This window comes from Drosophila serrata, unplaced genomic scaffold (assembly GCF_035046125.1).
Source record: "Drosophila serrata isolate PLE 108 unplaced genomic scaffold, ASM3504612v1 contig_276, whole genome shotgun sequence".
NCBI lineage: Eukaryota > Metazoa > Arthropoda > Insecta > Diptera > Drosophilidae > Drosophila > Drosophila serrata.
In genome coordinates this window covers 9922206-9946163 of record NW_028257174.1, presented here as the reverse complement: position 1 = coordinate 9946163, position 23958 = coordinate 9922206, and the positions used below count along the sequence as shown (strand labels likewise).

Sequence of the window (23958 nt, the reverse complement as noted above, 5' to 3'; positions counted from 1 at the left end):
AATACAGTGAGGTAAGTATTTCTTTTTGAATTGAATGTCAGGGCAATTTTTAAACCCTAAATATTGTCCTATGAAATATAATACCAATAATTTATTGTATCCACAACATAATTTATATCATTAGCAAGTAATAATTCAATATTTATAATTACTTTCGTATATGTTTAAAGTGCAGAAACTCCACCTGATGTTAGCTAATCTTAGGATTTATTTGTAATAATATAAACATTAAAATTATATATCATTCTAATCATATTATAGTACAACCCTTTCCTATCCTCATGTTAACTTATCTCTTGATAGATTTAAATCCTAGTTACCTATATTTATGTATAAAATATGCAGCCTAAAATTGTTGCAATGACAAGTTATGCCACTTCGTTGTCGCCATTTACATCGAAAGTGTGGCAATAGACGAGAAGATGTTGAGCAAATTAGCATATCAAATTGAGTTAAACGCTGCAATTGGCCCCAATAAATACGTAAATAAATATTACGGCATGTGGAGAGTCAAGGAAAGCGAAAACGCTGAGTGGCAGTGCGAAAAATGGAAATGAAAATGGGAAACGGGTTCGAGGAACTCTCGTACAAAGATACACACTACCACAACGAGCACAACAAATGTCAAAGTTCTCACTTATTTTTTAATTGAATTGAATTTATTTATTTGTAATGCATTCCAGGGCTAAAAAATTAACACAGGAGAGACTCAATTGTAATGTCTGGCAGGGCAATTAAAATGTTTATTTAAAAGAATTTAATATAAATGTGATTAGGTTTGGAAATGGATTCTTGATTGATTTAAGGTTGAACTATTTCTGCTTTAAATTATTGTTCTTTAGTTACTTAATATTTATACATTTATAGGTAAATATCTTAAATTTCTCTAACACCTCTCACTTGAACAATCATTGTTTGTAATTTTACACACGGAACACACACGACCAATGACCTTGCACTTGCAATTGTTGGATAAATTTCGCTCAATTTTGCGACAAAAGAATTGGAATTAGAATTCAAGCAACACCCATAAAACCCACCCACTAACCACCAACCCACCAACCCACCACCCACCGGGTGATGATCATTGATAATGATCACTGTCGACTTACGTAAGCCTCCATTTCACGTAAGACCCTAAATTTTCGACTCGCATACAATTTATTTATTTAAACAAAAATGCCAGTTGCCTGTGACGGGTTTGTGGTCTCTGTTGTTTCGCCGTCAGATTTATTGTTATGCGTCTTTTTTTTTTGTTTTATCCATATAAAAGTTATATATCTTTGTGACTAGACTGTGTTTTTTGTGATAAACATAAATAATGGTACTATATAAAATGAGTAATGAAGCCGACTCTGTTAAAAAACAGACATTTTTTAAGACTCTAAACAAAAGCCAGCTGGCCAAGTTTAAAGCAATTATTTGTGGTATAAAAATTATAAGAGTTTGTTTTTTAAGCTGAAAATTATTTGTGTAAGGAATTTCGAGAGTTCTTTAAATAATCTACAAATAAAATTTGATTGTACTATCTTTTGGGTACTTTTTTGCATAAAATTTGATAAATATTTATGGTGGTTTTTACTTAGATAAAATAGTATCTATTTTCTTATCTTATAAATATTTTATTATAATCTATCAAACGACCTCTAACCTCTTATAAATCGATTAATTAAAATAAAGAGATAGGTACACTATATATACATAAATAACAATATATATAAATTCGTATTTATGTTTTTAAATCAGTTGAAACCTTTTGCATTAGCATATCAACAATTTTGAATGCGTAAGCAATTTATACTTAATATATTTATATATATATTCTTTTGTTTATCGCAACGACTTTGTAAGCAAATCCTCCACGGACAGGGTCTCGAAATGTTGATCAAATTTTTTGTATTTCCTTTCTCTCTTTTTTTTTTTGTAGCAACTTCTTTTGTTTATGGAGCACTTTTTGTGTTTGGCTAAAGAATTGGGTAAAAATGAGTAAGGTTTTGTGAAATCAGATGCGTTTGTTTCTGGTGCTGCATTAAGCTTTATATATATTATTCTTGGGCCATCGAATTGCGGAAGTTTCAATCGTTTTTAATGAGCCTCAATGGCAGTGACGCCATTTGCCTTCATCACTATATACCCTACAATTATCTTTCATCTTTCAGTTTTGTAAATATAAATCAATTTTGAAAAAAAAGCACATAAGATACAGAGATGTGATTTTAAGAGTCAAAATACTTGTCTATTGAATCATTTCAGGTACACAGATTTCAATTTATTGCCCCAACTGTCCAGTTGCAAAAGCTAAAGGGTGTTATTAGTGTAAAGTCATGTTCAATTTATTTTCTTTAGTTTGGAGTTGTGTCATAAAAATATATATATTTAAATATAATATACATGTAATTACAAAAATATATATAAAAAAATAACAACAAATATACAAAATATTTCGAAAATATTGTTTTCAAATCCACGAAATATATTAAAAGAAGGAAATCAATGTATTTCATATTTAATACTTAATTTTCCAACCCGAAATCTAAATAGAACACTCTTTGCTTTCAGCTATGTGTGCCAATGCATTTTCCATTTCCCGGGTGTATCTGTTTTTCCATTTTCCCCCTCTCCACATTCTCCACCAAAGACAATCAACGTTTCTAATTAGCTGACCAGACGGAGACCACTGGCATTCTATGCAAAAGTGCTCTAGTTTTGCGGTTTCGAAATCTAAAATCAGAAATCATGTGGAACACTGAGGCTGACGCTCCAATTGACGCGGGCAACACCTTTCGCAAAGTTGGGCAAACAGCAATCAAAGCTGAGCAAACAAAGCCGGGGCAAAGCAACAAACAAACAAAGGCACCGGAGCGAGAGCAAACAACGCGAACAGGCGAAGTTCAAACATTTGTGTGTTTGCTCAGTGCAACGACGACAAGTTGCATAAATTATTATCGAAAGCGAATGCAATTGCCATTGCAATTGCACGACTTGCCTGGGTCTGGGGAGCAACTAACAGCTAACAAAAAAAGAAAAATAAAATAAACTATCAACTGGATGCTAGGCCACCTTGTTGCCGCTAATGACAAATGCATGTTGCTTGTCTTTCACTCGAGTTTGCCTTCCTTTCAGCCAAAGCGAGTTCCATTAGCTCCATTAGCTGCAGTTTGGCAAGTTACCGGAGATATAGCATCAGTTGGCGTATAACATCCAACATTTTTTGGTTATATAAGCTTTATAACTATGTAACTCGAAAATAAATCTATATTTCATATTTTATAGTTTCTAAGTGACCTTTAACTGGAAGTAAACGCATGGTTAGAGAGGGTATTATCCCGCTGCGGGTTAAAGACCCATTAAACCCCTTTTAAAAAACATTCAAAAATCACCTAACAACAGCTAAAATACTATAAACAACTTTATATTTAAAAAACCGATTCAAAACGCTTTAAAAATACTTTAAAAAACATTAAAAAAAAGGAGAAAGCTAACAAACTTATATGTTAAGTTTTTATACCCTTCAATTTTGCAATGAGTTCTTTAAGAATCGATCCATAATGGTTAAAAGAAAAGCAATATTAACTGAATATATAGGATATAGTATTTACATACATATATGTGGATATATTATGTGAGTTTGAGTTCAAGAGTTCATATAAAGAATTCAAATCCACCTATACCTTGTAAAATAAACATAATAATCCCATATTAATATCTATTAATGTATACAGAGTTAAAAACTTATCTCTTCACTTACCGATCGATTCCATGGCTTATATGTATGCCATATAGCCATCAAAGTTGCATAAAATTAACACAGAAATTCTGGAATAATAAAAATGATCATATATTAGAGAAGATAATTTTAATTTATTTAATTATTTCTAATAATTTCTAGATGATATAAATTATATATATAAAGTTGTAAATGACTTCTTCACTACCTTCCAATCTTCTAACTAAAATTATAAAACCCAGTAAGTGTATAATAAATAAATATAACAATATCGTGGATATAACCCACATCCCCACATGATAAATACCATCTTCATATTTGCTTAAACACTAATACCCCTTGTTCACGACGTTCAAACATTTCCTCAAACCGAAAGTAGATCAAATGCAAAATGCATTTGCAGTCACTAAATATCACTTAGCAGCATGTTAATAGTGCCTTTTGAACCAAACATATATACTTAGTTATTACACAAGCCATAACCAGATCGCGTCAATATGCATTGGACAAAGATATAGCCAAACAGAAGCTAAAAGATCATTTAAGCGTTTTTATTGGAGCAAAAAGATGGCAAGCGAGAACAGGATTTACGTTCATACATATGTATATAGATATGGGGGCACGAAATCACGTGCACTATAGCTTTAAGTGGAAATTTATGAGGCTTCATCAACACCTCTCGCGGGGTTCATTAAAAGTCCCTCCCCCCCGCCATTCCAAGTGCTACAAATCTGTTCATGAACTGCAACAATTCCAGGTGCGATTAACATTTCTCGCATGGAATGCATAATACTTATAGCGTGATACCCTAGCTTTAAGAGTAAAGGGGATATTTAATATATATATATATTTTAATATAGGTTTCTATATCTTTTCTGTATAACTAATTTAAATTAGCTTTCATATAGACATAGCATTATAAAGATAAACTACCCTATTCCCCTACCTATTTATTTATTTATTGAATGTACATTGTACATCTTTTACGACTTTATTCCAGGGTATTTTTATGTTCTATAGCCTGCTGGCTCTGCCCTTCATTTCGTATACATATAGTATATATAGTTTTTTGTAGCGTTGGGGGGAAAATGCAAATTAGATGGAAAACATTTACAATCCGAATGCCGTATGTAATGTGCTATCAATTACGGCAGTAAAATACTGGTCGGATTTCCATTCTTCCCCTAGAGAGGAGGAAGGAATGAAGGAAGGAAACAGCAAAGCTCTAGGAGGTCTTACAAATAATCGAAAGACTTAGGCAACGAACTGCTGGCTGCCGACCCTAATGAACGCTGTAAAAACGCCTCTCCCTGCACATTTTTTTGCCATTTTCCCTGAAATAAGAATGGGTTGGTTTTGGGTTTTGAATGGGGGCAAGAGGTAAGTGGAAAGGGGCATGGGGCATGAGGGGGCTTGAGGACACCCTGCTGCGAGGCTGCTCGGCATTTAACGAGCATTTCCCCCGCTTGAAAAATGACTCTCTCGCAGTGCAGCTACAAAAATTCAGAGCTTGAGCTCAAGTTGAAGTTGGATTGTTGCACCAAACTGAGTTATTTTCTCGATTGGAGTCCGGATTTGGTCACTATGTGTGTTGTGTGTTTGTATATATCACATCTATATACATATCTATATATATATAACATGTCTAGCCATGGCCGACGTCGTCGTTGTCGGTTTTTGGTGGCGCTTGTTGGCTACCGATGCACGCCGCACCCAAAAGCCTAGAAGCTGCTGCTGCAGATCCGGCTGCTGCAGCAGCTCGGCTTCAGGGATGCGGTGGCATCCGAAGAGCTGTGGGGCGGGCAGTGTGGTCAGGAGGCGTGACCGGGGGGAAAACCGGTTGCCGTTCTTGGCCGCAACTAAAAGCTGTATGCAGCATTAACAAGGCGGCGGGGACAAAACAGTAAAGCCTCTGCATAAATTCAGTTTAAGTTTAGCCAAAAAAAAATAAATATTTAAAAGCCTTAAATTATGAGTTACTTAAGCAGTCTTAAGTAAGCCAAAAGATTGTCAGGTATATAGTTCATTTTACAGACTAAAAACAAGGTATTTCAGGAAGAAAATAAATTAAGTTACTTAAATTTTATTTACAAGAAGTGAAAGCTTTACTCTATGCTTTCCATGTTTGTTTTTGGAGAAAATTTCCTAACTAAAGTCTATCAAGACCATTAAAGTAAGACTTTTGATTCATAATTAAGAAAACTCAAGAGGTATTGCTAGGCTCAGACCATTAACTAACCGTTCTCTTAACTATTTATATAAAATATAGAACTTAAACTCTTTTTCTTAAAAATAAGATAAATATATATGAATCCTATTATTATTTTTTTTTCCTGAAATAAATATATAATATAAAAAATAATAATATAAATAATAATATAATAATAATAATATGAATAATAAATACTTATATAAAGAAAAAATTCAAATATAGAGAACAATTCAGTTCAATTTTCTTTTTAATTTTTGTTTGATTTTTAATAATATAAATTTTAAATTGTGAATCGGAGGAATATATAAATTTATTTAACAATCACAGGCTTTTCAGCCAGTTTATGCATTTTGGAAAACCTGAATTTTCGAATTTTTAATCAATATTTGTCGAAATTTTTAAATGATAATTTTTTGAGAAAAATCAAATCTTCAAAATATCATAACTCAGACAAAAATGCATTAATTTCAATTCGGAAAGCTGTTTTCTGTTAGTTTTTACCACGGTAATAAAGCTGCATACTGTATAAGAAATGTTAAGAAATTAAAAAAATTTCCAAATTTTTACGATGTAACTCCTTCAAAATTTTTGGAAAAAAAAATTTAAAAAAAAAAATTTCATCAAACATGTCTAGATCGACTCTCCTGTTGATGCTGATCAAGAATATATATGATTTATAGGGTCGGAAATGACTCCTTCACATCATATTACTCTAAAAGGGTATAGAAAGTCTATAAATAAAACCAAGATTTTGTAAAACAGCCCAACCTCCTAATACCTTAAAACCCTTGATATTTCCTTTACAAATCTTATTTCCCAAGAATCTATCTTAGCGAATCTTCACTTCTAGCCATTGTTGGCTCACACACACAACGATAGAGAGATGTATACACACTATTCGTATGCTAAATGCGTTGCCCTGGCCGCCTGCAAAATCAAGTTTTGCATTTTCATTTAAATTTATGGGTTTCCTCGCTGGCTGTTGCCAAGCGGTGAGTTAGCCACGCCACAGCGAGACTTGCAACTTTATTCCCAATCGATTCTACGCTCTCCACTGTCGACGGGTGTCTCCCAAGCGCATTCCTCAAAGGAACAACGAGTGGAGTTGAACTTTTAATGGATAGTTAAAGAGATACATAGATAAATGAGATATATTGGGGGGAGGCATTGGACATTGGATGACATAAAACAGTGGAATACACTTAGCATTAGCACTTAATTAAAGCTGGAATCGGGGCGGAACGTGGCTTGTCCTCTCTCTCTCTTTTTCTCTCTTTGTTTGTGGGTGTCCTACATCCGGACTTGGAACTTGCCCGCCTTGGTCAGGTATTTGACGCCCTTGAAGGGTTTGTACTTCTCCCCGTACATATCCAAACGATTCACCTTTAGCCCAGAGACGGCCAGCTGTGAGATTTGGAACTGAACATTAACAGATGGATTTGCATCAATATTCGTTGTTCCAGGCGTAATGGAAACCTAAAAGAAAGAATAACACAACTTTAATTTTGATATATTCTTTATACTTTTCACTTACCGATCCCCTAATATTTGGCAGCTTGGATACATCAATGCGACCCACATCCCAGGACAAGGTCTTGGTCACCGAATCGAATGTGTATTTGCCCTGATTGGGTGTCAGCAAACAATTGAGCACACATCGCGGCATGGTCAGCTCCAGCTTCACCTTGTCCACAGTACGTCCGAGGGTATTCCTAGGTCCTATGGTCAAATCCAGTCGTCCCTGTTCACCCGTTTTAATCGAGAAATTGTGCCTTATATAGATGGGTATGGCCACCACCGATTGTGAGCTAATGTGATACGACATTAGCCGGAAATTGCCATCGGGTGGTATAAAGGAGAGCAAACGTTCTGCCTCCCAGCGTTTGAACCGCACACAAGGATGGAAGGAGACGTCATCAAATAGACGTGGATTCATAAAGGACAAGGTAAGATCTGGCATGCCCGATAATTTGATGCAGCAGTCGATCTGGAACAGGAAAGAAAGTGGTTAATAACGATTTTAAGAGTGATTAAAGAGTGCATTTTTAGCTCTCTTCTAGTGCCACTCACATGTCCCTGAATCTCTGCAAATACCGTGGAACCAGACTTGTCTATAATGGCATCCACCTCCTCAATGACATCGAAGTACGCCTCATTATTGGTGTACCTTACTCCACTCCTGCGCCACGGAATCGCTGACAATTGTCCCGAGGGCAAAGTGGTGCTGACACTGCAATTAAAAAAAGGAAAACTTAGAGGGAAAACCTTGGATAAAACTAAATCCATACTGACTTGCTCTTCCCCGTCACCGTGTTGGCAATGGTTCGCAGTATGTTTGGCGGCTTGATTAGCTCTTTCAGGATGTTGCTTTCGGTGGCCAGTGGAAAGCCATTGTCCAGCATCTCATCCAGCAGTTCATAGACCACCACATAGTTGTCTTTGATCACTGTTTCACTGCAATCACCAAAGTAATCCTGGAATGTGTCCACCACACGATGTAGGAACTCAATGACGAAGAGGGGTGGCACCTCCTGCTTGCAGGCGGCCACCAGAGACACTGCATCCCGCTGCACCGTGATGAGGTAGAAATGAGGCGTTGCTATCACCGGTGGTACATCCTATAAGCAAATATAAATAATATATAGATCATAATCTCAAGACCATCTACGTGGCTGCTGGCTGAACTTACATATGGAGCCGCTCTCTGGGCATCCAGAAAATATTCGCAGACGGACCGTGAGACCACCGAACGCCAGTGCTTCTCCAGGAACACCTCGCTGTTGTTTGGGGGGTGGAGGAAGAGGTGAGAACTGTAAGTGGGTTCTGTGTATACTATCCGTAATTTACTTACCCGCCACTGTTCACTATAAACAAACTATGTATCATATTTCGGCTTTAAAACAAAAAAAAATTGTTTATTTTTGTTTCTTTTGCAAAAGAGAGACAAACATATGTTTGTGCTATCGATATTATCGATAACTTTGCTTAGTTGATAACTTTGAGGTTGCCATTGTTGTACTTTCACTTCACTTTTTCTTAATATGCCAAGTCCACGGTCATTTCTTACGGTTTAAAAACTTCGATTTGTATGCATAGCCTTTGAAGGCATTCAAAAAAGTCACTTTTACTGCTCAAAAGAGCTAAAAACCCTTAGAAAAATGAGTTTTAAATCCTTTTTGAGGCCTATACGTTGCCAAGACGACAAAAAGGTGCAGAACTTGGGCTGGTTCTATTTATTTATTTAACGAACAAATAGGTTGAGTTTCGTTGATTTCGGCTAGATGGCGCTAAATGAGGAATTGTAAGCAATTTTTTAGATCTAGTCTAGACACCAAGCACTAAATATACGTCACTGTTTAGCACATTCACTTTTTTACGATATTAAAACACACTCACCGTTTATACGATAGTCAAAGGTTGCAAAACTTGCTAAATTAAATATAGGAACAAATAAAATACTTATTTAATTAGGGGAAAAACAAAATTAAATTAAATATTAGGTAAATAGAAGAACAAATAAATTAAACGGTTTGAAACTAATTAAATAATAAATATAATCCCAAGAATTGCTCTAAAAATAGATCCCTTTTTGGTGATTCTTTTGCTCTTGCTATCATATCGAGGTTTTTCGTTAGAGTTCATATTGCCAAATTGATTTTTATAAGTTTCTATTATTATTATTTATTTTTCATATATTTCAAAATCCTTTATTGTTTAAATTCATTCTAATTCGACTTAATCGACATAATCTGAGAGAAACCCGCAGCTTTATGGGAGATGTTTTGCTTTTTAAAGCTCTTTAGTCTCTCCTTAGATCACTTGACCCACAAACAAATGCGTAAAAATATTAAAAAATAAATAAAAATGTTAAAAATAACTTCATTTTTGGCAAGTTCATTGCGATGCAACTAATTTCAGGGCGAAATATGACCGCCAGAAATCATCGCTTGACTCATTATTCCAGACAGTCACACACATGTGCCCACCGCAATACCAATCCAAATCGCAATCGCAATCGCATTTCCTCCCCGCAATGTCAAGTTTCAAGTTTCGAGTTACAAAACCCAATTGCTGCTAGTTAAAAAATAAAAATCGAGAACAAAAAAAAATCTGTGAAAAGGAGACCCGACCCTTGATTTCCACCCCGCTTTGTTGTGATGCGCACGTGACAAGTCCGATTAGTAGAGTCCTGCCTTTTCCCCTGTATCCCTTTCGTCCTGACGATCCCCGGCTGCCTGTGATCCTGTTTCTGTTCCTGGCTCTTCTCAGTGGAAAGTGTCAACACAGCAATCTATTTTATGCATAATTTGGCGTGCCAAAAATGCGCGACTCATCAAAATGGTGTCATATGTTTTTATGGTGGCAACAGAAATCCAACAACCAGAAATCAGGGAACCAAAGCAGGCTTATTTCGTGGGCACAGGACAACAACCAACACAAAAAAAAAAATGCACCAGAGGGTTGAGAGACCTGGAATAACTATGATACAATGTTGCAATTTGATGTAGTTTGTGGCATATGCCTGTTTATTTAATCGCTTTCCTTGGGGTTACTAGTCCCCAGTCTCTAGAGATATTTGTGACGAATTTGTAATTGCAGTATGTTAAAGAGTATATAAGTTGTATTTATTTGTAGGATTTGTTATTTTGCTTCAACTCGAAATGCTTTTCAGTGTCAGTTTCTATACCCTTGCAGGTTATTAATATTAAAGTCAGAAGCTTGCAATACAGTGAAGGAGTCATTTCTGACCCTATAAATCATATATATTCTTGATCAGCATCAACAGCCGAATCGATCTAGCCATCTTAGATAGAAAAATTTTTTTTATATTTTTTTCCAAAATTTTATAAGGGGTTACATCGTTAAAATTATAAAAAAAAAATTTTTTAATTGAAATATTTTTAAATTTTATATTGAGTATGCAGATTTATTAACTGACCAAAAACAAACATAGGGCAGTTTTCCGAATCGAAATGAATGCTTTTTTGGCCAAGTTATGATAATTGAAAATATTGGATTTACTCATAAAACGGTCATATAAAAAATATCGAATGCGAATATTTTAAGCTTTGTTATGATCGATTTTCTATACGATCCTAATATTCAATTGCAAACTGCAAGGGTATATAAAATTGGCTTCCCGCAGTTAGTTTCCTTTTTTTGTTTATTATTTTTAATAAAAAATAATTCCAACATCATACTGAATTTCGGACAGCTTCAATAATAAACAATAAAAATTATTAACCTGAAAGATCCGAATAAGAACATCGATCTTCTTCTTGCTTCTATAATTAATAATACTACTCAATCTAATTAGAAACCCTAGAGTACCCTAGTATAAATACTATATCTATAACTAATAAATCCTATAATAAAAATACTAGTTAATCCGCAAATTGCCTGATGGATAACCCCATCGGTGATTCCCACGTTAACTCTCCTCTGATCTGTGTACAAGGATGATGTCTGGCCCGAAACAGGATTATACATTTATTGTAAGCTCGTTAAAGGCCGTTGTGTGTGAGAATGAGAATGAATTGCGAATAAAAAAAAAAAACAAAATCTCTTCGCGTTTTTTTCTTTTCTCTTTCGGCCATTTCCGGCGGCGTACTTTTCCGCTTTAAAGGAAAAAGTGAAAGGCGAATACCGTGAGGGCGCTGCTCATGTCAACTGCACACACTCACTCACACTGGATTCACGCGTGTCGGGGGCGGCGAAGCGGTGAATTAAGATATTTGCGCTAACAAAACCATCAATGATGGAAGGGCGGGCCCGATCCCATCCAGATAGGCGTGGCGAGACCAGAAATCCGGGCCTGGTCTTTGACATCTTCTCAGGAACACGCGCACGGCGGCGTTGTCAGGTTGCGCTTATCACAGCAGCCCAGTCGTCTTATCAGGGTTGCCGCCATTCCTGGGGTTACCCCCCGAAGGCGGATGGCGGTACACGTGCGGTCACGTGACCAGAGCTACAAACTTTTACACGTGCCACAAGCACGGCCTGGCCAGATCAGAAACCCAGGCAGAAGGGCCACACAGCCAGAAATATCATTGATAAAATATCTGATGTAACTGGTTAAATATAGATAAGAGAGATTTACTAGACTCTATACTATAAATGTTATTTAGTTTTGTTATTCATAAAGAAAACCTCTTCTTGGTGAGCTGTAGTTGGGTGTCTATCGAGAGGAAAAGTCTGATATAAAGAAAATAGCGCTTAATGGTATATCGAATCTATATCTCCCTATTTTCTGCTATCCCTGATCTTTAGTACTCAATATTTAGAGCTTAGAGTCTTGCCAGACATCCTCTGTAGTCATTATTTTGCTAAATACATTTCAATATTTATTTTGAATATCTATTTTTAATATTTTTGAGTATAAATTAATTGATTTATGGGTTTATTTATTTAGGTATTATCTTCTATATTTTCTTAAATTAATTTTCCATCATTTTTAATCGCGTTTAAAACATTCTAAAGCTATAGTTTCTCTCAGTGCTGGATCCTTCCGGCGCAATGTCGATGCCACCGTTCAATGTCACGGTTATAGGGGGCGGAATGTGAGAAGGATGTGGCCCGTGGGCGTGGCACTTGCTTGGGAACAGCCCAAAAAAAAGGGGAAAATGGAAAAGCCGGAAACGGGAAACGCCAAACGCGAAAAGCGCTTTGTAGGCCGTCCAGAGATGTCATTTGCAAGCCAATTGCAGATTGATAAACAAATTAGAGGGGACTTTGTTCAAGGTGGGCGAAAGGCCTCTGTCAAAGTGGCAAGACTTTATTATTAGCCTTACTAATAATAAATATTTTTAATAGGGTTTTGAATGGGAAAATATAACCAGAACTAGGATCAACACTAACTAATATTAAATGGGTTCTTTAACCACTTTACTACATGAAAACACTTCCTAGTTTCCTGTGAAATATTTCATTACAATGTAAAACCTATTAACTCTTGTTATATTGTCTAACAAATAAACCAAAAATTAAACCAAAAAATATTTGCTTTCGTCATGGGAAATGGTTATGAAACGCCGGAATCACCCCGAAGCTGTCTGTCATCATCGTTACCGTTATGATTTACCTGCCCATTTAGGCACCTTGTGCCCAGTTCCACCCCAAAAGGAGAGAAAAAAAAAACATACACACAGCCCTAAAGAACCCCTTCGGGGGTCGAGAGTAACCCTAACTCAGAAAACCCAAATCGAACCCGAATCCAAGAAGGGCACGCGTCACTTCCCAGCGATCCCTAAAACGGGCAAAAGGAGTGAATCCAACCCAGACCCAACCTGAGCCATTAATATAAACGCCAACTGGCAAGTCAACAGGCGCACTAGACAAATCCCATAAGCAAATTCAAGCCGCTTCCCTGGAGTGCAGGACGGCAGGAGGAATCCTTGCCTCTCGAGTGCAACCCTGTTACCGGTGTACAAGTCGCAAGTCGAAATGGAAATGGAAATGGAAATGGTTGTGGAAGTGGCAATGGAAATGGTAGCACTCGCACTCGTATGCTACATTTGGATTTTATTTTTTTGTTTTTTATTGTGCGAGTTAACTTTGAAGTGTCGCTGTTTATGGGTTGCGGAAGTCCTGTCTGCCTTTTTTTTAGAGAGCTGCTCATACAGCGGGTTTCAAGCTAAGATATGTAAGAAGTTGAAACTATAAAATTAGTATAATTTATCTATATAATCCCTCAGGGTTTTGGTTCATCTTGGACAAAGATCTTTAGGTTCAATTATTATAATAATTATTCATTTATTTCACTCAATGCTCTGTGCAAATATGTGCAAATTCCAGTTAAAGACTGCACTTATAATTCACAATTGCGAATTAAGCCACACAATTTTGAAGTTAATTCCTAGTTTAAAGAGTTTTAAAGAAGATACTACTGAATAATTCCCCCTCGATTCCATGTATTTTCCCAGAACACCTTTTTTTACTTTTTCTAATCACTTTAATTTACTTTCCCCTGGTATTTATCATATTTAAATGAAGTTTAAGCAACACTGACACCCATCAAGCTGTCCATTCGTCCTTCCATCCGTCCCCTCATCTGTCAGCCAGTGTGTTCCTGCCACGTTAGGAGGAGGAGGAAGTTGAGCTACAGGAGTGTGAGAGTAACCCCTAAATTGACCTTTAAAACTCCCAAATGCGCAATTTATCATTTCCTCACCAGAGGAAGGCACCGAACGAGCAGCACACACACACACACACACAGAGAAACGCTGTCAGAGCACTCCCATTGCGAAGGGGTTCGTCCAGGACAAGGATGCGGATTTTTGACAGGAAACAGGGAGCAGGGCGAAACGACGATGTCGACGAGTGCCATCAATCGTTTAGAGGCGTTGGCGATGGCGATAGCGACAAATCTGATATGAGATTCGAGCTTGGGTTACGACCAGAGACGGGAAATGGGTATGGGAATCAGATTGGGATTCAGATGCGTCCCCGGTTGAGGATTATGTGCGTGTAAAGCGCACACCCACAAAAATTTAGCTCTTCCACACCTCCACACAACCGAAAACAAAGTATCAACACTTGAAAAAGTTGATGTATTTGAAGAATACATATAGATATGATTACAAATAACTGCCTGAGAAACGGTTAAATGTAGAGCATCAGTAAGTATCTTTCAAGAGTAAGTTACTATGATCAGCAAGTAACTATGATCAATAATTAACTATGATCAATAAGTATCTATAGCCAGAAAATAACAGTGATCAGTAAGCAACATTGAAAAGTAAGTATCTATGACCAATAATAAACTATGATCAGTAATTATGTATGATCTCTAAGTAACCATGATCATTAAGTAACTATGAGCAGTAAGTAACTCTGGACACCAAGTATCTATGACCAGTAAGTAACAATGATCAGTAAGTATCATTGAACATTAAGTAACTCTGAACAGTAAGTATCTATAAGTAGTAATTAACTATGACCAGTAAGTATCTATGATCAGTAAGTTTCAATGAACATTAAGTAATTATGAGCACTAAGTATATATGTCCAGTAAGTATGTATGATCAGTTACAACTTTGAACACTAATAAACAATGACTTGCAACTTTTGTAACACAACACATTTCTGAGACCTGGCTACCAGCAGTCACTTCGTTCCGGGGATGTTAGAACACGTTGGGAATCATATGTACAGATGTGCGAGATTTGTTTTGGATTGAATTTATGAGCAAGCTATTTGAATGAAACTATGCAGTTATTCTTCTTTAAAATTGTTCAAGTTTATAAATCGGAGCATGCCGAATCGGTGGACTATATAAATACATATATATAGCAGACATAGGAACAATCGGACGATTTATTGAACTATGATAAGTAATTAAGTGTGATCAGTAATTAACTATGACCAGTAATTAACTATGATCAGTAAGTTTCTATGAGCAGTAAGTAACTCTGAACAGTAAGTATCTGTGACAAGTAAGTATCTATGACAAGTAAGTATCTATGACAAGTAAGTATCTATAATCAGTAAGTATCTATAACAAGTAGGTATGTGTGATAGTTACTAACTTTGAACACTAATAAACAATGACTTGCAACTTTTGTAACACAATACATTTCTGGGACTTGGCCGGTAGCAGTCACTTCGTTCCGGGGATGTCAGAACTAGTTGGGAATCATAAGTACAGATGTGCGAGATTTGTTTTGGAACAAAACAAGCTATTTGAATGAAACTGTGGAGTTATTCTTTTATATAATTTTACTAGTATATAAGTCGGAGTATGGTGAATCGGTGGACTATATATATACATATATATATGTGCCATAGGAACGATCGGAAAATTAAAAAAAAAAGATATCTTTTCCAGTTTTCAACCGATTTTCATCAAGTTTGTGTAACATTTTATGAAAATCGGACTACTATATCATATATCTGCCATACAAACGATCGTTAAAAATAGAGAAAAATGCAAAGAGGTGAATGAAATGAAAGCAGACATTACTTTATTGTTTTTCAACATAAAAAAGTTGATCGAGTTGTAATCTGCAAAGGTATACAAACTTCGGCATGCCGAAGTTAGCTTCCTTTCTTGTTATAATTAGTATATTGTATTTTAAAAGAGGTCCACTCATATTAACCTTTTTTCCATTTCCTAACATTAAGTTTTTAAATATTTTTGTCTCAGTGCTCCTCTTGACTGATGTCAATGGGCAAAGTTTTGGCAACACTTCCAACCCGTTTGGGTAGCATTCGTCAAGCTTTATGCGTCTGTCATTGTGGTCGGGAGTAGAGTCCTGGTATCCTGGCAGTCTAGCGACTTGAATGGATTTGAACTTTGGGGGGGCCAAGGAAACTACATAGTTTCTGGCCAAAGGTGAGCTGGCAAAGTTCATTTGGATTTGTTCCGCCAAAGCAATTGGTAAAGGATTAAATTAAAGAGTTAATTAGGTATAAGTCTAGCTAGAAATGAGATTATTTTATATTTCTGATGTTTAAATGGTAAATATAATTACAATATTAGAGATAATTTACTCCCAAAGTACTTTCATTTGATGTCAGCTATACCTCGAAGACTAACAAATGCCCAGCTACCTCTTCTTAAATCCTAAACTACCCAAACTTGGATTTTATTTCCTTACTTATTTCCTGTACATACTCTTCCTATATCTATATCTATGGATGATCCACCTAAAATCTGGTTAAGTATTGTAAAATATTGCCTTCAAAGTTGCATCCTTTGATAGTATATGGGTGTGTGTGTGTGTGAAGTTTTTTGCCATGTTGAGCTCAACAACTTTGGCTGGTTTGGGTTAAAATGGTAACAAACATTTGAGGATTGGGTATGGCAACATGTGCAAGCGTGTAACCCATTTGGTACACCAACAAAAGGTTGGGATATGCCACAAAAACCCATCCTCTACACCAATCCACACCCCACAGACCCGTTCACCGCCACCTGTTTTCGCCCCACCCACTTTTTTGCCCTCAAGTGTCAGCAGGCGGCCTTCAGTTCGGTTTCCCTTTATTCGCCCTTTGGCTCTACTTTATTTTTGTGTGTATACCCTAACAGAGGGTCTGCTAAATTGTCTAAACGGTTGTCTGTATATCAATTTCTTAGGGTATTTAATATATATTTTAATTTAAGGGATAATACATCTTATTATTATTAATTTAAAATTGTTCGAGTTTTGTCGCTTTATTGAAAATAAATCCTTAAGCTTCTAAGACATTGTCCGTTTGTTCGTCTATTTCTTTGTGAGAAAGTTAGTTAAATTGTAAGGGAAATCAAATTATATATAACAAATATATTCCCCCAAAAAAGGTTGTCCGTTTGTCCATTAATACATATTCATGCAATTTATTCCCAATATAAACTGACTATCATCTTAAGTAACTCTGATTTAATAACAAAACTGATATATATATAAATATCTATCATATTCATATATATTATATACAGATATTGATATATATATATATATTAAAAGTCACTAAATATTTGTAAGAGTATTCATATTTTCCCTCATCATAACATCGTTTAATATCCATCATTTTTTGGTTGCATTTGTTTTGTTGCCAAGAAAGTGTGAACAACATTTTTCATAAATTTAACCAAACGCCTGGTTATGGAAAGGGTGGGGGTGGCGGGTTGCGCTGGGCGCAAGGACGAACAATGAAAACAATAGAGCGAACAAGAGCAATAACAATAAACGATAGATATTTACCGCAGCAGGGAGCAAGAGCAAGGAGTTCCTCCGGGGGAGGAAGCTGAGGCTGAAGGTGAACCCTTGAGTCCTGGCCGTACTCCAGGGGCTGTTGCCGTCCCTTTTCCGCCCCCGTGTCCTTGCCGGGGGGAGACAATAACAAACCAATTACAGTTAGATTGGCCGCATATTAAAAATCGAATGAGAAACACATCTGTCGTCTGTTGTGTCTGAAAAACGGGACGATCCATGGAATAGGAATGGGAATGGGAATGGGAACCCCCTCTTGAGCCAGAGCACCCCTGCAGACGGACCTCTCCTCACCTTGGGCCAGCTACAGGGAGAGAAATGGGGAGTTGAAGCGTTTAATTTGGGTGTTATTTTGATTTCAAAATGGTTTTAAAGAGACTTGAGTTTTAGATATTTTTTATTTACCTAATATGATTACTTTTAGTATTTATTTAGACAATGAAAGTATTCTCATATTTATTTTAGTGAAAATTTAGTTTGCAAATTAATTGTATTTAAATTAAATAATTATTACAAATCCTTGCAATTATCTCTTTCTTCATAAAGATTTTAATGAATGTATTTCGTTAGGAATAAAACATTTTAATAAAAGCTACAACCCTTGAATGGTTTATTTGAATTGAATTTAAAATAGCAAAATATAAGTTTTAAATTACAAAAATAAATCAAAATACTTTAACAAGTTCTAGTCTTTTAAAGCCCTATTTTCTCTCTCTGTATAGCTCTCCCCTTGGTGCCTTCCTTTCCTCTCCTTATAAACTTTTGTTTTCCCTTTTTTTTTTTTGCAACTGTTTCGAAAAAATTGTTATAAGCAAAAAAAAAAAAACTGCGGGGTTGCGAATGCTTAAAGGGGCCCATTGGCGATGGGGGGCGTGGCACCCAGCAGGGGCGATCAGGGTTTTTTTTGTCTCGGGGTGAACTGCGGAAAAAGCAAACTACAAATAAAATATGATTATGAAATGATTATTATAATTATGCTGGCATCTTCACAGATGTTGTTGCCGTTAACTGTGACCACGCCCCCAGACACACAAACACACACACACACACCGCCCTCGCACTGCCGGGACATCCCCTGGCGCTCTGGGGGGAAACCCAAGCGAGCTTGTTAATAATAAGCTGAAATTAGGGCGTGCTGGGCAGGAAGGCCGCCTCTCAATAGAGGTTTTTGCACAGAGAAAAAATATTACTACCCAAAGAGAAATTTTAAAATGAAGTAAGTAAGTAAGTAAATTAGGAATAAGGGAAGAATGTGCATTTAATAGATAAGTTTTAAGTGTTTCAATGTGTTTGAACTGAAACCAAAGCTATTTTAAGCCCAAAGATTCTGCTTTTATATATAGAAATGACTATATTTTTTGTCAGTGTATTGAAGACTCCAAGCCCAAAAAGCTTCTTATTTATTTTGGACCTAAAAATGAGAACAAACCACGAAGAAAGAGATCACTAAAGACCAGCACGTCAGATTCCCACATATTTTCATATATACACATATATATCTAAATATATATATTTGTCCCAAAAGGTATATGTGTGTGTGTGGGCGGGGGGGCGTGGCCTGTTAGCCCGTGTGAGTGTGCCTTTGTGTCCTTATTATTAGCAGTGGAGGCGTTGAAAATCCTCTTAAGGTAAACTGTGCATTATTAATGAAGTGCAGGGACTCGACGAAAGCACAAAACCAAAAACAGCGAAAGGGAAATTCAAAAAGGTGGTGAGGTGGGGAGGGTACGGGGTGAGGAGTTTTCATGGCAATTTTGTTTGGGTTTTCACTTTTGTTTAACGGGGTCATGGGTTAAAAACAACAGCATCATAGATGGAGGGCTTAACGTCAATAATTTGATGGTAATTCAGGCGAAAATTTTGGGCGAAAATTGTGGCCCAAATATTGAAGACTTTTATGCAAAATTACACAATATAAAGACTTATCTATCTATATATATAGATAAATACATATACATATATTTAATTGAAGATTTTGTACTATATTCTAGGCTTGCTTTTTAAATTTCTTCAAGTTTTTCTGCCAGTTAGTATCTATGAACATTAAGTAACTATGCTAAGATCAGTAATTAACTATGATCAGTAAGTACCAATGAGCAATAAGTATCTATGATTACTAATTAATTTTGACAAGGAAGTACTTATGAGCACTAAGTATCTATCTACGAGCAGTAAGTAACTATGATCAGTAAGTATCAATGAACATTAAGTAACTATGAGCAGAAAGTAACTCCAAACAGTAAGTATCTCTGACCAGTAAGTATTTTTGAACAGAAAGTATCTATGACCAGTAAGTTTCTATGATCAGTAAATATCTATAACAAGTAAGTTCGTATGATCAGTTACTAACTTTGAACACTAATAAACAATGACTTGCAACTTTTGTAACAACACATTTCGGAGACTTGTCCGGCAGCACTCACTTCGTTCCGGGAATGTTAGAACACGTTGGGAATCATAAGTACAGATGTGAGAAATTTAAGAGCAAGCTAGTTGAATGAAACTATGGATTTATTCATCTATATAATTTTACTAGTGTATAAATCGGAGCGTGGTAAATCGGTGGACTATATATAAACATATATATAGCTGATATAGGAACAATCGGACGATTTATAGAACAATGATCAGTAATTAACTATGATCAGTAAGTAACTCTGAACAATAAAAATCTATGACCAGTAAGTAACAATGATCAGTTTGTATCATTCAACATTAAGTAATTCTGAACAGTAAGTTTCTATGCGCAGCAAGTAACTCTGAACAGTAAGAATCTATGACAAGTACGTAACTATGATCAGTAAGTATCGATAACAAGTAATTATGTATAATCAGTTACAAACTTAGTCACTAACTTTGAACACTAATAAACAATGACTTGCAAATTTTGTAACACAACACATTCCGGAGACTTGGCCGGCAGGAGTCACTTCGTTCCGGGGATGTTAGAACGAGTTGGGAATCATATGCACAGATGTGTAAGATATGTTTTGGAATGAATTTATGAGCAAGCTATTTGAATGAAACTATGGAGTTATTTTTCTATATAACTTTACTTGTATATAAGTCGGAGCATGGCAAATCGGTGGACTATATAAATACATATATGTATATTGCAGCTATAGGACCGTTTAGAAAATTTTAAGAAACAAAATTATAGCTTTTCTAGTTTTCAACAGATTTTCATCAAATTTGATATATGGCCTTTATAACAAAAATATATAAATATCAAATGTTTTTATAAACTTCGGCATGCCGAAGTTAGTTTCCTTTCTTGGTTTTAGATATTTTTACAAGCAGATTAGATAGATATTTTACAAATAATAATGAATACTCTTCAATCAAGACAGTTCACCTTCCACTAAAAATTTCCCCCTCTGAGAAATACACTTTATTTTCCCTGAAAGTTACTCCTTTTTCCCAGCACTTGAACAGACCTCCCCTCCACTCCTCTCCTCTCCTGCTTTGCTGGCTAATCGAATTAATTGCTTAGATTCAGTGAGGCTTATAGCCACCTAATCAGATGAGGGACCGCAGATGAGAATTTATTCCTGGCCGCATTGCAATCTGGTTATAATCTCTCGCTGATTACAATGGTCACCGGATTTGCTCTTTTTTTTTCTCTTTCTCTGTCAGAGGAACTGAAGTGCGAGATTGGATTTTTGCACCCACTCTCAGTGGCTTTCTCTCTGCCTCTCTCCCTCTCTCCTTCTCTCTCTCTCTCTCTATTGGTAATCCCTTGCAAAATTCTAGAACAAGCTCAGTGAACCGAGATTTTTGGAAAACTCCAGCCAAAAGGTTGGGGCAAGCCAATAATTCACCTGCTCAACTTGCCGCAGCTCGTGTCCGTTTTTGGCCACTGTTTAATATTATAAGTAATTCACCTTTTCTGCCTCACCTGCCTCTTGCCCCATGCCACCTCCTTGCTCCTTTTCCAGGTGCCGTGTGCCTCCAGGGGGGTAGAGAGGCAAGCGTTTTCGCCGCCTGCCCTGTGATGTGGAAACGATGCGCATAAAATCAGCGGCGCGTATGGCAGGAACAAGTGGAGATGGGGCAAAGAAGAGGCACAGGAGAGGAGGAGATGGGAGGGGGGCTAGGAGAGGAGCAGGAAAGGGGCAGGAGGTTGTCGACACCAAAGCCACCTGACAGGGAGGCAAGAAGGTTTTCCACACAGGAAAAAAACAGGGGGAAATAGCAGAAAAAGAAAGGTGTTTTGGTGGAAAATAGATTATATAACAATTTTATAATATATATATAGAATTATATATTTTTTTCAGTCGTTTCTAATGGATATATCAATATATCTATAATGGTTTTCATTTTAAATATATCGATAATATATAAATCAATTATGAAAGCTGTTTATATGACCAACTGTTCCATAGTTTATATATACAAAGATATATATACATATATACATATATATCTATATTCAAAGCCATAAATCGATATATTAATACATTATTAAATTGATAGCCTGTCTCATGTATCAGTTCAATTTTGTTTGATTTGTAATTTCTAAATTTTTAAAGAAAATCGATAATGTATTAATACCTTTTCAAACATGTTCTTAGTATATTCATTTATTTTCATACCTATTCTTATGAATAAATATCATTTTAGACTTTTCCACTTACTATATCACCCTTCATAATATCCAACTTCTACTAAAGGTTCTTACTCCTTCATTTTGTGCAGTGCATTTCTCTGTTCGCCTGTCTTTCGTATCAATCAAAACAACGCGACTGAAGGAAGGCCCAACTGTCGGACGGAAACTCGGATGGACGGATGGAAGGACAGACCGATGGACAGACTGGCGGACTGATGGACCTAAGCCAAAGATTTGACATGGATCAGTAATCTAATGCCAGATTACGTATACGCATGGCGGAACCCGGCAAACTTTGGACTCGGCCTCACCACAGCTGGCCCACCTTCTCCTCATGCTCCTCTGCTCCTCCTCCTGCTTCTGCTTTAGCTTCTGCCTCTCCCTCTCCGTCTCTCTCTCCGTATCTCTCTCCTCCGGCTCCTGCTCCATCTCCTGCCTCAGTCTCTCCTCGTACTCCCCCCTGCTCCATCTCCTGCTCCACTCATCCTGTCTGTCTGCGACTGTGTGGCTACGTGTCTGTGTGCAAGTCACACGGATGCCACGCCCCCGAGCCTGCGTACCCCCCTGCTCCTTCGACAAACCCAAAACCAAAACCAAAACCGAACCGAACAGAACTGAACTGAAGTGAACTATAGCGAACCAGGGACAGAGCCGGCATGAATGAATGGATGAATGAGCTCAGCCCGGCTCAGGGCAGCTCTGAGGAAGTCCCAGGGAGCCTGGGAGCTGGGAACTAGCAGCCAGGAGATGGGAGTCAAGAGATGAGAGCCTGGGAAAGGCGCGAGGCGAGCACACAGGCGGAGATACACTGACATAAAAGATTTCTAAAGGTTTCAGTTGTCAGATATATAACTATAATTATAAAAATATATTTTATAAATATATAAGTTCATCTATATTTCTCTCAGTGCTTGTCTAACCATGGCCGTCAGTTTGTCAGTCTGTGCAGCCAGTCGAGAGTTTATATCGATGATGACTGCGCTGATATAACGAAGGAAGCCAGCCCAACGGTCGGCTGGCTTGGTTGTGGAGGAGCCTCTCCTCAACATTCGGGATGTCTTCTCAGTCTTCTGAGTCTGTGTCCAAATCCGAATCCAAATCTGAGGGTTCGCTGCCAGATACGGCACACAGATACAAAGACAGACCTCTTCATTGGCGTTTGGCAAGTTTTATGCTTGTTTGAGCCCGATTTCTGTTAGCCCCGTCATCGTCATCGTCATCGTCAGCGATCTCCGGTGTTACCCTCGCCTCTGGTAATTACCTGCCGGAGGGGGTCATCGCACACAGAAAAACAGGTGAAGCAGCGGCCTAAAGCCTTTCAATTTGTTTTCAAATAAAGTTAAAGGTATTTTCAAGTATTTAAATCCCCGATCTTGGAGCGCTGCTCACAAACAAATAGCTGAAATAGTGTCCCAGATTCCCGTGATGGTGTCCAAGTCCAAGTCCAAGTAACAGGCGGAGCGTAACGAACAAGCTCGGGTGTCGGATGTCCCCGCACATTTCCTTCTCTCTTTGATGGGCACATCATCAGGGGTTTGGTTTGGTTCGACCGAAATCCAACAGCCTACAAAAAAATCTGGTACCATGGGTGCAAAATGAAGGATTTGCGAAGGAAATGTGCGGGGAAGTCCTTACAAATTTTCAATTTTTCCTACTAAGAAAGGTATCAATATTTTAATTGAGTTCTTTTTGAATATATTTATCGATAAATAAATCA

At 36.9% G+C, this 23958-nt stretch overlaps 1 protein-coding gene across 1 annotated transcript; it reads right to left on the bottom strand.

Moving 5' to 3' along the window:
• Window positions 1–7039: 7039 nt before the first annotated feature.
• cm (AP-3 complex subunit carmine) lies at window positions 7040–9470 on the bottom strand. Its single transcript, XM_086836408.1, has 6 exons — window positions 8791–9470; window positions 8629–8716; window positions 8232–8557; window positions 8010–8169; window positions 7474–7926; window positions 7040–7415 (listed from the first exon to the last, which is right to left on the bottom strand). The coding sequence occupies exons 1-6, from the start codon at window positions 8823–8825 to the stop codon at window positions 7230–7232; spliced, it is 1248 nt and encodes a 415-aa protein (XP_086692534.1). The 5' UTR covers window positions 8826–9470; the 3' UTR covers window positions 7040–7229.
• Window positions 9471–23958: the final 14488 nt, after the last annotated feature.